This window comes from Scyliorhinus torazame, chromosome 4, assembly GCF_047496885.1.
Source record: "Scyliorhinus torazame isolate Kashiwa2021f chromosome 4, sScyTor2.1, whole genome shotgun sequence".
Classification (NCBI taxonomy): Eukaryota; Metazoa; Chordata; class Chondrichthyes; order Carcharhiniformes; family Scyliorhinidae; genus Scyliorhinus; species Scyliorhinus torazame.
Window position 1 is genome coordinate 11,443,808 of NC_092710.1, and position 14,788 is coordinate 11,458,595.

At 65.0% G+C, this 14,788-nt stretch overlaps 1 protein-coding gene across 2 annotated transcripts in view; it reads right to left on the minus strand.

The window, feature by feature from the left end:
• LOC140410118 (SWI/SNF-related matrix-associated actin-dependent regulator of chromatin subfamily B member 1-like) overlaps nt 1–14,788 on the minus strand; it is an 81,426-nt gene that overhangs the window by 33,940 nt on the left and 32,698 nt on the right. For both annotated transcript variants that reach the window (XM_072498061.1, XM_072498060.1), the window contains exons 3-4: nt 13,389–13,518; nt 11,352–11,489 (exon numbers count right to left, since the gene is read on the minus strand). In XM_072498061.1, the coding sequence (XP_072354162.1) occupies nt 11,352–11,489; nt 13,389–13,518 (268 nt within the window). The remainder of the gene's footprint in view (nt 1–11,351; nt 11,490–13,388; nt 13,519–14,788) is intronic.

Consider the following 14,788-nt stretch of genomic DNA (forward strand, 5'->3'; position numbering starts at 1 on the left):
AGAGAGTGTGACAGAGAGTGTGAGAGAGAGCATCAGAGTGTGAGAGAGAGTGTGTGTGAGAGCGTGTGGGTGAGAGTGAGAGAGAGAGAGAGTGAGAGAGAGAGAGTGTGAGAGAGAGAGTGTGTGTGTGAGAGAGTGAGAGAGAGAGAGTGTGTGGGAGAGAGTGAGAGAGTGAGAAAGAGTGAGAGAGTGAGAAAGAGTGAGAGAGTGTGACAAAGAGTGTGTGAGAGAGAGCATGAGTGTGAGAGAGAGAGTGTGAGAGAGAGAGTGTGAGAGAGATTGTGAGAGAGAGAGTGTGAGAGAGAGTGAGAGAGAATATGAGAGAGAGTATGAGAGAGTGAGAGAGTGAGTGAGTGAGAGAGAGAGTGTGAGAGAGAGTGTGAGAGAGAGTGTGGGAGACAGTGTGAGAGAGTGTGAGTGAGAGAGTGTGTGGGAGAGAGTGAGAGAGAGAGTGTGTGAGAGAAAGAGTGTGAGAGAGAGTGTGTGAGAGAGTGTGAGAGAGAGTGAGAGAGTGTGAGAGAGTGTGAGAGAGTATGAGAGAATATGTGAGAGAGAGAGAGAGTGTGAGAGAGTGTGAGAGTGTGATAGAGAGAGTGTGATAGAGAGTGTGAGAGAGTGTGAGAGAGAGAGTGTGAGAGAATGTGTGAGAGAGTGAGAGAGAGTGTGAGGGAGTGTGAGGGAGAGTGAGAAAGTGTGAGAGAGTGTGTGTGAGAGAGAGAGTGTGATAGAGAGTGTGAGAGAGTGTGAGAGAGAGAGTGTGAGAGAATGTGTGAGAGAGTGAGAGAGAGTGTGAGGGAGTGTGAGGGAGAGTGAGAAAGTGTGAGAAAGTGTGAGAGAGTGTGTGTGAGAGAGAGAGTGTGATAGAGAGTGTGAGAGAGAGAGTGTGAGAGAGAGAGTGTGAGAGAGAATGAGAGTGTGTGAGAGAGAGAGTGTGAGAGAATGTGTGAGAGAGTGAGAGAGAGTGTGAGGGAGTGTGTGTGTGAGAGAGAGTGTGTGAGAGAGAATGAGAGTGTGTGAGAGAGAGAGTGTGAGAGAGAATGAGAGTGTGTGAGAGAGAGAGTGTGAGAGAATGTGTGAGAGAGTGTGAGAGAGTGTGTGTGTGAGCGAGTGTGTGAGAGAGAGTGAGAGAGTGTGTGTGTGAGAGAGAGAGTGTGAGAGAATGTGTGAGAGAGTGTGAGAGAGTGTGTGTGTGAGAGAGTGTGTGAGAGAGAGTGAGGAGTGTGTGTGTGAGAGAGAGTGTGAGAGAGAGAGAGAGTGAGCATGAGAGAGTGAGAGAGAGAGCTTGTGTGGGGGAGAGAGTAGGGGAGAGAGAGAGAAAGAGAGAGAGAGTGTGAGAAAGAGAGAGAGAGTGTGAGAAAGAGAGAGAGAGTGACATGAGAGAGTGAATGCATCAAACCATGGAGTCACTGAGGTGACTGATGCACGATCAATGACCACTAAAGCGAGGTTGTAGACCAACTGAAGGCTTTAATAAGCTAGATGTTTCCCCCAGCAGCTCAGGTACAGAAAGGCGGCTGCTGGGGCAGCATGGGCTCTTATACCCCGCCTTGCAGGGCGGAGCTACCATACAGCTTGACCAATAGGAAACATACAATATCTACCAATGGTGTTCCAGCATTACCAGGTACCGTAATACCTCTACACAGACTACCACATTCACCCCCTGTTAAAAAAGAGTCTGGCAGGGGTGGTGGCTTGATATTACAACATGGTAACGTGGTAGAAATTATAGTTATGGAGGTACCGTAATACCTCCTTACAGCGTTTTGTAACTATTTACAGATTCATAATTAACTATACACTTCAAAATGAAGCAATCAGTCGATCGGGGGGCCCTGCTCGCCCTCGGTGATCGTCGAAGCTTTGGTGGTGACTCCGGTGGAGGTTCGGGCGTCTGCGACTCCGGGAGCGTGGCCCTCGATCTCTGTGGCAGCTTCGACACCCCTAGACGGCGCTGGTGGGGAAAACGGCTGACCTGGGAAGGGAGCGCCTGCGGGGGAGCGTCGGTGGGTGGGGGGTGGTGGGGGGGGCCTGGACGGGGGCGGCGGAAGGACCGATCCTCCTGTAAGGTGCCCTGGTGGAGGGGAGGGTGGGACTGGCGGCTGGGGTGTGTGTGGGGCTCCGGCGGGCGCCAGGTCTCGTAGGGAGACCGTATCTTGTCGGCCGTCGGGGTACGCCACGTAGGCGTACTGGGGGTTAGCGTGGAGGAAGATGGACCCTCTCTGCCAATGGGTCCGACTTGTGCGCCCGCACGTGTTTTCGGAGCAGGATGGGTCCGGGAGCTGCCAGCCAGGTCGGGAGCGAGGTCCCAGAGGAGGACTTCCTGGGGAAGACAAGGAAACGTTCGTGAGGTGTTTGGTTGGTCGTGGTACAAAGTAGTGACCGGATGGAGTGGAGGGCATCCGGGAGGACTTACATGCCAGCGGGAGACTGGGAGGTTCCTGGACCTTAGGGCCAGTAGGACGGTCCTTCCAGACCGTTCCGTCCTCCCTCTCCACCTGTCCGTTACCCCGGGGGTTGTAACTGGTCGTCCTGCTCGGGGCGATGCCCTTGCTGAGCAGGAATTGACGCAGTTCATTGCTCATAAAGGAGGACCCCCCTATCACTGTGTATGTAAGCGGGGAACCCGAACAGTGCAAAGATGCTGTTGAGGGCCTTGATGACGGTGGTTGTGGTCATGTCGGGGCAGGGGATGGCGAATGGGAACCGGGAGTACTCGTCAATCACGTTCAGGAAGTACGAATTGCAGTCGGTGGAGGGGAGGGGGTCTTTGAAGTCCATGCTGAGGTGTTCAAAGGGACGGGAAGCCTTTATCAGGTACGCTTTCTCTGGCCGGTAGAAGTGCGGTTTGCACTCCGCGCAGACTTGGCAGTCCCTGGTGACGGACCTGACCTCCTCGATGGTCTTGATAAAGTGGAATAAAGTGCCCCCGGGTGGCAGAGGTCCTCGTGGAGGGCTCGGAGGCGGTCCACTTGTGCGGTGGCACATGTGCCGCGGGACAGGGCGTCAGGAGGCTCATTTAGCTTCCCGGGACGATACAAGATCTCGTAGTTGTAGGTGGAGAGTTCGATCCTCCACCGCAGGATCTTATCGTTTTTATCTTGCCCCGCTGTGCATTATCGAACATGAAAGTAACCGACCGATGGTCAGTGAGGAGAGTGAATCTCCTGCCAGCCAGGTAATGCCTCCAATGTCGCACAGCTTCTACTATGGCCTGGGCCTCCTTTTCGACCGAGGAGTGGCAGATTTCGGAAGCATGGAGGGTACGTGAGAAGAAGACCACGGGTCTGCCCGCTTGGTTGAGGGTGGCCGCCAGAGCTACGTCGGACGTGTCGCTCTCGACCTGGAAGGGGAGGGACTTGTCGATGGCGCGCATCGTGGCCTTTGCAATGTCTGCTTTGATGCGGCTGAAGGCCTGGCGGGCCGCTATCGACAGGGGAAAAGCTGTGGATTGGATCAGGGGACGGGGCCTTTTCCGCATTGTTGGGGACACACTGAGCATAGTAAGAGAAAAACCCGAGGCAGCGCTTCAGAGTCTTGGAGCAGTGAGGGAAGGGAAGGGGAACTCCATGAGGGGGCGCATGCGCTCAGGGTCGGGGCCTATAACTCCATTTCGCACTACGTAGCCGAGGATGACTAGTCGGTCGGTGCTAAACACGCATTTAACCTTGTTATATGTAAGGTTAAGGATTTTTGCGGTCTGGAGGAATTATCGGAGGTTGGTGTCATGGTCCTGCTGGTCGTGGCCACAGATGGTGACGTTATTGAGATACGGGAATGTTGCCTGTAAACCGTACGGTCAAACCATTCGGTCCATCTCGCGCTGGAGGACCGAGACCCCGTTAGTGACACCGAAGGGAACCCTTAAGAAGTGGTAGAGCCCCCCGTCTGCCTCAAAGGCAGTGTATTTGCGGTCACCAGTGCGGATGGGGAGCTGGTGGTAGGCGGACTTAAGATCCACCGTGGAGAAGACCTTGTAATGCGCGATCCTGTTTACCAGGTCGGCTATACGGGGGAGAGGGTACGCGTCCAGCTGCGTAAACCTGTTGATGGTCTGACTGTAGTCGATGACCATCCTATGCTTCTCCCCGGTCTTTACCACCGCTACTTGAGCGCTCCAGGGACTGTTGCTCGCTTCAATGACTCCTTCCCTCAGTAGCCTTTGGACCTCTGACAGTGAGGGAGGTATAGGGCCGCCGAATTTGAAAGTTAGACTTTGGAGATTACACAGGAAGTCTAAACCCAGGCGTGTAGCCGCGCAGAGGTGGGGAAGGACGTAGAGCCGGGAATTTTTAAACTCCCTTCCCTGGACTGTGAGGTTTGCTACACAAAACCCCTTTATCTCCACTGAGTGGGAACCGGAGGCCAGGGAGATTTTTTGATTAACGGGGTGGACGGGGAGAGAACAGCGCCTTACCGTGTCGGGGTGTATGAAGCGCTCCGTGCTCCCAGCGTCGATTAAGCAGGACGTCTCGAGCCCGTTGATTAGTACAGTTGTTGTCGCAGTTGAGAGTGTTCGAGGCCGGGACTGGTCCAGGGTCACCGAGGCTAATCGCAGCAGATGAGTGTTCCCTTCGGGCGGTGTGTGGTCAGCCGAGCTGGGGTCCTGGAGTCCATCCAAGATGGCGGTTCCCATTGGTCGCACATGGCTGGGGGTGCACAAAATGGCGGCGCCCATCCATCGCACATGGCGTCCGCGGGACAAGATGGTGGCGCCCGGGGTCCGCACATGGCCCTGGGGGAGGAAGATGGCGGCGCCCGCTGGCCGCACGGGGACCGTGGAGAGGTTTGTGGTGGCGGTCCGCATTTGCCACCAGAGACCGCGGCGACCGCACGGGCCTGGCATACCCCCACGAAGTGGCCTTTTTGCCGCATCCCTTGCAGGTGGATGCGCGGGACAGGCAGCGCAGGCGGGGGTGCTTGGCCTGCCCGCAAAAGTAGCAGCGGGGCCCCCCCCCCCGGGGTTGCCAGGCCGCCCTGCAGCACAAGCTTGTGGGGGGATGGGGGATGTCTCGGGGTCGGCTGCGGAGGGGTTCCACGCTGCCCAGGGGGCTGCCGCATGGTCGGGAACGTAAGTGCGGGCGTTTCTGGAGGCCACATCCAGGGAGCCTGCAAGGGTCCGTTCATCCTTGAGGCCTAGGGTGTCTTTTTCCAGCAATCGCTGGCGGATTTGGGAGGACAGCATACCTGCCACGAAAGCGTCCCGGATCAAGGGTTCTGTGTGGTCGCTCGCCGAAACTTGCGGGCAGCTGCAGTTTCTCCCCAACACCAGGAGGGCACGGTAGAATTCCTCCAGCGATTCCCCAGGGATTTGACGCCTCGTCGCTAGCAGATGTCGGGCGTAGACCTGGTTTACCGGGCGAATATAATGTTCTATTAGCAGCTCCATTGCTGCATCGAAGTCTTCCGCGTCCTCGATGAGGGTGTAAATCTCCGGGCTCCCCCTCGAGTGCAGGACTTGCAATTTCTGTTCTCCCGTGGGTGTGTTTTCGGCCGTTCCGAGATATCCGTTAAAACACGCCAGCCAGTGCTTGAAGGTTGCCCCTGAGTTCGCCGCGTGGGGGCTGAGTTGCAGACACTCCGGCTTGATTCGGAGATCCATCCTTTTAAATCTAGCTCATTAAATTGCTGCACGATCAATGACCACTAAAGCGAGGTTGTAGTCCAACTGAAGGCTTTAATAAGCTAGATGGTTCCCCCAGCAGCTCAGGTACAGAAAGAAGGCTGCTGGGGCAGCACGGGCTCTTATACCCCGCCTTGCAGGGCGGAGCTACCATACAGCTTGACCAATAGGAAACATACAATATCTACCAATGGTGTTCCAGCATTACCAGGTACCGTAATACCTCTACACGGACTACCACAGACAGTGAGGTACGTTCAGTTCGATGACGGTACTCACTGTCCATTCCCATCTCCCCAGCCCACCGGAGCCTCCGACACGGACACAGACCACCAGGCAAAGACCAGGTTCCGGCCTAGCCGAGCGAGCTGTGGTAGCCAAGCCCCAGAACAGAGACGCCCCAATCAGCCTCATGCTTGCTCAGTAGCACCATGTCTGGCTGTGCTAACATCGCCATTTGTGCCGACAGTGCACCGCATCGTCCTGTCAACAGACTGCACCATCCCACAGCAAGTTAAACAATATCCACCGTCGCCTCGCTCACCTTCCTGAGACACTGCTGCTTCTCTGTATCTTTAACCCCGTCCCACCCTCACCCTCCCCTCCCATCCTCACCCCCCACCTACCCCCCACCCTCCCCGACTCCCCCCCACGACTCCTCCCCCCACCCTCCCCGACACCCCCTTCCCCGACTCTCCCCACCCTCCCCGACTCCCCCCCTCCCCGGCTCCCCCGGACTCCTCCCCCACCCTCCCCGACTCCCCCTCCCCCCCCCTCCCCGACTCTCCCCACCCTCCCCGACTCCCCCCCACGGCTCCTCCCCCCACCCTCCCCGACACCCCCTCCCCCCCCTCCCCGACTCTCCCCACCCTCCCCGACTCCCCCCCCTCCCCGGCTCCCCCCCGACTCCTCCCCCCACCCTCCCCGACTCCCCCCACCCTGCCCGACACCCCCGACTCTCCCCGCTCCCGACTCTCCCCCTCTCCCGACTCCCCCCACCCTGCCCGACTCCCCCGACTCCCCCCCTCCCGACTCTCCCCCTCTCCCGACTCCTCCCCCACCCTGCCCGACACCCCCGACTCTCCCCCCTCCCGACTCTCCCCCTCTCCCGACTCCCCCCACCCTGCCCGACACCCCCGACTCCCCCCCTCCCGACTCCCCCCCCCCTCCCGACTCCCCCCCCGTCCCCGACTCCCCCCCACGACTCTTCCCCCCACCCTCCCCGACACCCCCCTCCCCGACTCTCCCACCCTCCCCGACTCCCCCCACCCTCCCCGACTCCCCCCACCCTCCCCGACTCCCCCCCGACTCTCCTCCCCCTCCCCGACCCCCCCCACCCTCCCCCACTCCCCCCCACGACTCCTCCCCCACCCTCCCCCACTCCCCCCCACGACTCCTCCCCCACTCTCCCCGACTCCCCCCCACACTCCCCGACTCCCCCCACCTTCCCCGACTCCCCCCCCGACTCCCCCACCCCGACTCCTCCCCCCAACCCTCCCCGACTCTCCCCCCCCACCCTCCCCGACTCCCCCCCCACCTCGCCCGACTCCCCCCCCCCGACTCCTCCCCCACCCTCCCCGACTCTCTCCCCGACTCCCCGCCTCCCCGACTCTCCCCCCCCTCCCCGACTCCCCCCTCCCCGACTCCCCCCCACCCTCCCCGACTCCCCCCACCTTCCCCGACTCCCCCCACCTTCCCCGACCCCCCCACCTTCCCCGACTCCCCCCCCTCCCCGACTCCTCCCCCCCACCCTCCCCGACTCTCCCCCCCTCCCCGACTCTCCCCCCCCCACCTTCCCCGACTCCCCCCCCGACTCCTCCCCCCACCCTCCCCGACTCCCCCAACCCCCCCACCCTCCCCACCCTGCCCGACTCACTCCCCGACTCCCCGCCTCCCCGACTCTCCCCCCCTCCCCGACTCCCCCCACCTTCCCCGACCCCCCCACCCTCCCCACCCTGCCCGACTCTCTCCCCGACTCCCCGCCTCCCCGACTCTCCCCCCCCCTCCCCGACTCCCCCCCACCCTCCCCGACACCCCCCACCTTCCCCGACCCCCCCACCTTCCCCGACTCCCCCCCCTCCCCGACTCCTCCCCCCCACCCTCCCCGACTCTCCCCCCCTCCCCGACTCTCCCCCCCCCACCTTCCCCGACTCCCCCCCCGACTCCTCCCCCCACCCTCCCCGACTCCCCCAACCCCCCCACCCTCCCCACCCTGCCCGACTCTCTCCCCGACTCCCCGCCTCCCCGACTCTCCCCGCCTCCCCGACTCCCCCCCCGGCTCCCCCACCCCGACTCCTCCCCCCCACCCTCCCCGACTCCCCCCCCGACTCCTCCCCCCACACTCCCCGACTCCCCCGACCCCCCCACCCTCCCCACCCTGCCCGACTCTCTCCCCGACTCCCCGTCTCCCCGACTCTCCCCCCCTCCCCGACTCCCCCCCCTCCCCGACTCCCCCCCCACCTCGCCCGACTCCCCCCCCAACTCCTCCCCCCACCTTTCCCGACCCCCCCACCCTCCCCGGCTCCCCGACTCTCCCCCCCTCCCCGACTCCCCGCCTCCCCGGCTCCCCCCACCTCCCCGACTCCCCGCCTCCCCGGCTCCCCCCACCCTCCCCCTCCCCGACTCCCCGCCTCCCCGGCTCCCCCCACCCTCCCCCTCCCCGACTCCTCCCCCACCTTCCCCGACTCCCCCCCCCACCGACTCCCCCCCCCGACTCCCCCGCCCCGACTCCTCCCCCCCACCCTCCCCGACTCTCCCCCCCTCCCCGACTCCCCGCCTCCCCGGCTCCCCCCACCCTCCCCACCCTGCCGACTCTCTCCCCGACTCCCCGCCTCCCCAACTCTCCCCCCCTGCCCGACTCCCCCCCCTCCCCGACTCCCCCCCCCTCCCCGACTCCCCCCCCCTCCCCGACTCTCCCCCCCTCCCCGACTCCCCCTCCTCCCCGACTCCCCCCCCACCTCGCCCGACTCCCCCCCCCGACTCCTCCCCCCACCTTTCCCGACCCCCCCACTCTCCCCCCCCTCCCCGACTCCCCGCCTCCCCGGCTCCCCCCACCTCCCCGACTCCCCGCCTCCCCGGCTCCCCCCACCCTCCCCCCTCCCCGACTCCTCCCCCACCTTCCCCGACACCCCCCCCACCGACTCCCCCCCCCGACTCCCCCACCCCGACTCCTCCCCCCCACCCTCCCCGACTCTCCCCCCCCTCCCCGACTCCCCGCCTCCCCGGCTCCCCCCACCCTCCCCACCCTGCCGACTCTCTCCCCGACTCCCCGCCTCCCCAACTCTCCCCCCCTCCCCGACTCCCCCCCTTCCCCGACTCCCCCCCCACCCTCCCCGACTCCCCCCCACGACTCCTCCCCCCACCCTCCCCGACTCTCCCCCCCCCCAACTTCCCCGACTCCCCCCCACCTCGCCCGACTCCCCCCTCGACTCCTCCCCCCACCCTCCCCGACTCCCCCACCCTCCCCGACTCTCCCCCCCTCCCCGACTACCCCCCTCCCCGACTCTCCCCCCCTCCCCGACTCTCCCCCCCCTCCCCGACTCTCCCCCCCCCACCTTCCCCGACTCCCCCCCACCCTCCCCGACTCCCCCCCCACCATCCCTGACTACCCCCCTCCCCGACTCTCCCCCCCCCACCTTCCCCGACTCCCCCCCCACCTTCCCCGACTCCCCCCCTCCCCGACTCTCCCCCCCCCCACCTTTCCCGTCTCTCTCCCCCCTCCCCGACTCCCCGACTCCTCCCCCCACCCTCCCTGACTCTCCACCCCCCTCCCCGACTCCCCCACCCTCCCCGACTCTTTCCCCTCCCCGACTCTCCCCCCCATCCCCGACTCCCCCCCTCCCCGACTCCCCCACCCTCCCCGACTCCCCCACCCTCCCCGACTCTTTCCCCTCCCCGACTCTCCCCCCCTCCCCGACTCCCCCACCCTCCCCGACTCTTTCCCCTCCCCGACTCTCCCCCCCCACCTTCCCCGACTCCCCCCCTCCCCGACTCCCCGACTCCCCCCCCACCTTCCCCGACTACCCCCCTCCCCGACTCTCCCCCCCCACCTTCCCCGACTCCCCCCCCACCTTCCCCGACTCCCCCCCTCCCCGACTCTCCCCCCCCCACCTTTCCCGACTCTCTCCCCCCTCCCCGACTCCCCGACTCCTCCCCCCACCCTCCCTGACTCTCCACCCCCCTCCCCGACTCCCCCACCCTCCCCGACTCCCCCACCCTCCCCGACTCTTTCCCCTCCCCGACTCTCCCCCCCATCCCCGACTCCCCCCCTCCCCGACTCCCCCCCTCCCCGACTCCCCCACCCTCCCCGACTCTTTCCCCTCCCCGACTCTCCCCCCCATCCCCAACTCCCCCCATCCCCGACTCCCCCCCTCCCCGACTCCCCCACCCTCCCCGACTCCCCCCTTCCCCGACTCCCCCCCCTCCCCGACTCTCCCCCTCCCCGACTCCCCCCCTCCCCGACTCCCCCACCCTCCCCGACTCCACCCCTCCCCGACTCTCCCCCCCATCCCCAACACCCCCCATCCCCGACTCCCCCCCTCCCCGACTCCCCCACCCTCCCCGACTCCCCCCCTCCCCGACTCCCCCCTTCCCCGACTCCCCCCCTCCCCGACTCTCCCCCTCCCCGACTCCCCCCTTCCCCGACTCCCCCCCTCCCCGACTCCCCCCCTCCCCGACTCCCCCCTCCCCGACTCCCCCCCTCCCCGACTCCCCCCTCCCCGACTCTCCCCCTCCCCGACTCCCCCCTTCCCCGACTCCCCCCCTCCCCGACTCTCCCCCTCCCCGACTCTCCCCCCTCCCCGACTCTCCCCCTCCCCGACTCTCCCCCCTCCCCGACCCCCCCTCCCCGACTCTTCCCCTCCCCGACTCCCCCCCTCCCCGACTCTCCCCCTCCCCGACTCCCCCCTTCCCCGACTCTTCCCCTCCCCGACTCCCCCCACCCTCCCAACTCTTCCCCTCCCCGACTCCCCCCACCCTCCCCAACTCTCCCCCCTCCCCGGCTCCCCCCTTCCCCGACTCCCCCCACCCTCCCCGACTCCCCCCCACCCTCCCCGACTCCCCCCCACCCTCCCCGACTCCCCCCTTCCCCGACTCCCCCCCACCCTCCCCGACTCCCCCCCACTCTCCCCGACTCCCCCCCCACCCTCCCCATCTCCCCCCACCTTCCTCGACTCCCCCCCACCTTCCCCGACTCCCCCCCACCCTCCCCGACTCCCCCCCCACCCTCCCCGACTCCCCCCCACCCTCCCCGACTCCCCCCCACCTTCCCCGACGCCCCCCACCCTCCCCGACGCCCCCCTCCCCGACTCCCCCCCTCCCCAACTCCCCCCATCTTCCCCGACCCCCCACCTTCCCCGACTCCCCCCCCTCCCCGACTCCCCCCCCTCCCCGACTCCCCCCCCACCTTCCCCGACTCCCCACCACCCTCCCCGACGCTCCCCACCCTCACCGACTCCCCCCCCACCCTCACCGACTCCCCCCCACCCTCCCCGACGCTCCCCACCCCCCCACTCTCCCCGACTCCCCCCCCTTCCCCGACTCCCCCTCCCCCCGACTCCTCCCACCCTCACCTCCAATCCTCACACCCCCCCACCCTCCCCGACTCCCCCCCCACCTTCCCCGACTCCCCCCCACCCTCCCCGACTCCCCCCCCACCTTCCCCGACTCCCCCCCACCCTCCCCGACTCCCCCCCTCCCCAGCTCCCCCCCCCCACCCTCCCCGACTCACCACAGGGGAAATACCCTCTTTTTGTCGCGTCCCATTCGGTTCCTGTTGATGGAGGTGGAGCAGGGCACTGCGTCCAGGTGGTGTGAGCTGTTCGGCAGGGTCGGCACCCATTGGTTGCTCCGCTTTGATTTTGGCTCACTGCAGGGGATAGAGGATGGAAGAGTGAGAGAGTGTGAGGCAGGCAGGGGGAGACAGGCAGGGGGAGGCAGGCAGGGGAGGCAGGCAGGGGGAGGCAGGCAAGGGGAGGCAGGCAGGGGGAGGCAGGCAGTGGGAGGCAGACACGCAGTTGAGGCAGGCAGGCAGGGGGAAGCAGGCAGGGGGAAGCAGGCAGGGGGAGGCAGGCAGGGGGAGGCAGGCAGGGGAGACAGGCAGGGGGAGGCAGGCAGGGGGAGGCAGGCAGGGGGAGGCAGGCAGGGAGAGGCAGACAGGGAGAGGTAGGCAGGGGCGAGGCAGGCAGGTGGAGGCAGGCAGGGGGAGGCAGGTAGGGGAGTCAGGCTGGGGGAGGCAGGTAGGGAGAGGCAGACAGGGGGAGGTGGTGGAGGCAGGCAGGGGAGACAGGCAGGGGGAGGCAGACAGGGGAGGCAGACGGGGGGAGGCAGAAAGGGGAGGCAGGCAGTGGGAGGCAGGCAGCGGGAGGCAGGCTGCGAGAGGCAGGCAGCGGGAAGCAGGCAGCGGGAAGCAGGCAGCGGGAGGCAGGCAGGGGAGGCAGGCAGGGGAGACAGGCAGGTGGAGGCAGGCAGGGGGAGGCAGGTAGGGGAGTCAGGCTGGGGGAGGCAGGTAGGGGGAGGCAAGCAGGGGGAGGTGGGGAGGCAGGCAGGGGAGACAGGCAGGGGGAGGCAGACAGGTGAGGCAGACAGGGGGAGGCAGAAAGGGGAGGCAGGCAGTGGGAGGCAGGGAGCGGGAGGCAGGCTGCGAGAGGCAGGCAGCGGGAAGCAGGCAGCGGGAAGCAGGCAGGGGAGACAGGCAGGTGGAGGCAGAAAGGGGAGGCAGGCAGTGGGAGGCAGGCAGCGGGAGGCAGGCTGCGAGAGGCAGGCAGGGGGAGGCAGGCAGGGGAGACAGGCTGGGGGAGGCAGGCAGGGGGTGGCAGGCATGGGGAGGCAGACGGGGGAGGCAGACAGGGGGAGGCAGACAGGGGAGGCAGACAGGGGGAGGCAGAAAGGGGAGGCAGAAAGGGGAGGCAGGCAGTGGGAGGCAGGCAGCGGGAGGCAGGCTGCGAGAGGCAGGCAGGGGGAGGCAGGCAGGGGAGACAGGCTGGGGGAGGCAGGCAGGGTGAGGCAGGCAGGGTGAGGCAGGCAGGGGGTGGCAGGCATGGGGAGGCAGACGGGGGAGGCAGACAGGGGGAGGCAGGCAGGGGCGAGGCAGGCAGGGGGAGGCAGGCAGGGGGAGGCAGGTAGGGGAGTCAGACTGGGGGAGGCAGGTAGGGGAGGCAGGCAGAGGGAGGCGGGTCAGGAAGGCAGGGGAGACATGCAGGGGGAGGCAGGCAGGGGAGACAGGCAGGGGGGGGCAGGCAAGTGGAGGCAGGCAGGGGGAGGCAGGTAGGGGAGTCAGACTGGGGCAGGCAGGTAGGGGAGGTAGGCAGGGGCGAGGTAGGCAGGGGCGAGGCAGGCAGGTGGGGGCAGGCAGGGGGAGGCAGGTAGGGGAGTCAGGCTGGGGGAGGCAGGTAGGGGGAGGCAGGCAAGGGGAGGCAGGCAGGGGGAGGCAGGCAGGGGTCAGGCTGGGGGAGGCAGGTAGGGGGAGGCAGGCAGGGGGAGGCAGGCAAGGGGAGGCAGACTGGGGGAGGCAGGTAGGGGAGGGAGGCAAGGGGAGGCAGGCAGGGGGAGGCAGGCAGGGGTCAGGCTGGGGGAGGCAGGTAGGGGGAGGCAGGCAAGGGGAGGCAGGCAGGGGTCAGGCTGGGGAGGCAGGCAGGGGGAGGCAGGCAGGGGGAGGCAATCAGGGGAAAAAGAGACAGGGTGAGAGAGAGGGGGAGAAAGTGAGGAGGGAGACAGAGATACGGCGAAAGAATCAGCAGCACAGACAGATGCAGGGTTTTGCCTTTACCGGAGGTATGTGGGAGGCTCAGTGCTGATGGAGACAGCTTTGTATTTCTCATCATTTCCCTCCAGAATCTCCTCTACTTCTGACGCACGTAACAAGGTGACATTAGTGGCGAGAGTCGTGTAGCCATGATCTTCAGAAACATACAAACATACGGGGGGTTAGTGCCTGGTTCAGTTCCAGACAGAAGTGTTGATCCTGAAGTAAATGCACAAAGCAAACGGCAGGTTTACCGGTCTGTGTGTGTGTGTGTGTGTGTCTCAGTGTCAGCGCCTGTACGGTGTGTGTGTGTCTGTGTGTGTGTGTGTCTCAGTGTCAGCTCCTGTACGGTCTGTGTGTGTGTGTGTGTGTGTGTGTGTCTCAGTGTCAGCCCCTGTACGGTCTGTGTGTGTGTGTGTGTGTGTCTCAGTGTCAGCTCCTGTACGGTCTGTGTGTGTGTGTGTGTGTGTGTGTGTGTGTCTCAGTGTCAGCCCCTGTACGGTCTGTGTGTGTCTGTGTGTGTGTGTGTCTCAGTGTCAGCTCCTGTACGGTCTGTGTGTGTGTGTGTGTGTGTGTGTCTCAGTGTCAGCCCCTGTACGGTCTGTGTGTGTGTGTGTGTCCCAGTACGGTCTCTGTGTGTGTGTGTGTCTCAGTGTCAGCCCCTGTACGGTCTGTGTGTGTGTGTGTGTGTGTGTCTCAGTGTCAGCCCCTGTACGGTCTGTGTGTGTGTGTGTGTGTGTGTGTGTCCCAGTGTCAGCCCCTGTACGGTCTGTGTGTGTGTGTGTGTGTGTGTGTGTGTGTCTCAGTGTCAGCTCCTGTACGGTCTGTGTGTGTGTGTGTGTGTGTGTGTGTCTCAGTGTCAGCCCCTGTACGGTCTGTGTGTGTGTGTGTGTGTGTGTGTCCCAGTACAGTCTCTGTGTGTGTGTGTGTCTCAGTGTCAGCCCATGTACGGTCTGTGTGTGTGTGTGTGTGTGTCAGTGTCAGCGCCTGTACGGTCTGTGTGTGTGTGTGTGTGTGTGTCTCAGTGTCAGCTCCTGTACGGTCTGTGTGTGTGTGTGTGTCTCAGTGTCAGCCCCTGTACGGTCTGTGTGTGTGTGTCCCAGTGTCAGCCCCTGTACGGTCTGTGTGTGTGTGTGTGTGTGTGTCCCAGTACGGTCTCTGTGTGTGTGTGTGTCTCAGTGTCAGCCCATGTACGGTCTGTGTGTGTGTGTCAGTGTCAGCGCCTGTACGGTCTGTGTGTGTGTGTGTGTGTGTCTCAGTGTCAGCCCCTGTACGGTCTGTATGTGTCTGTGTGTGTGTGTGTGTCCCAGTGTCAGCCCCTGTACGGTCTGTGTGTGTGTGTGTGTGTGTGTCTCAGTGTCAGCTCCTGTACGGTCTGTGTGTGTGTGTGTGTGTGTGTGTGTGTGTCTCAGTGTCAGCCCCTG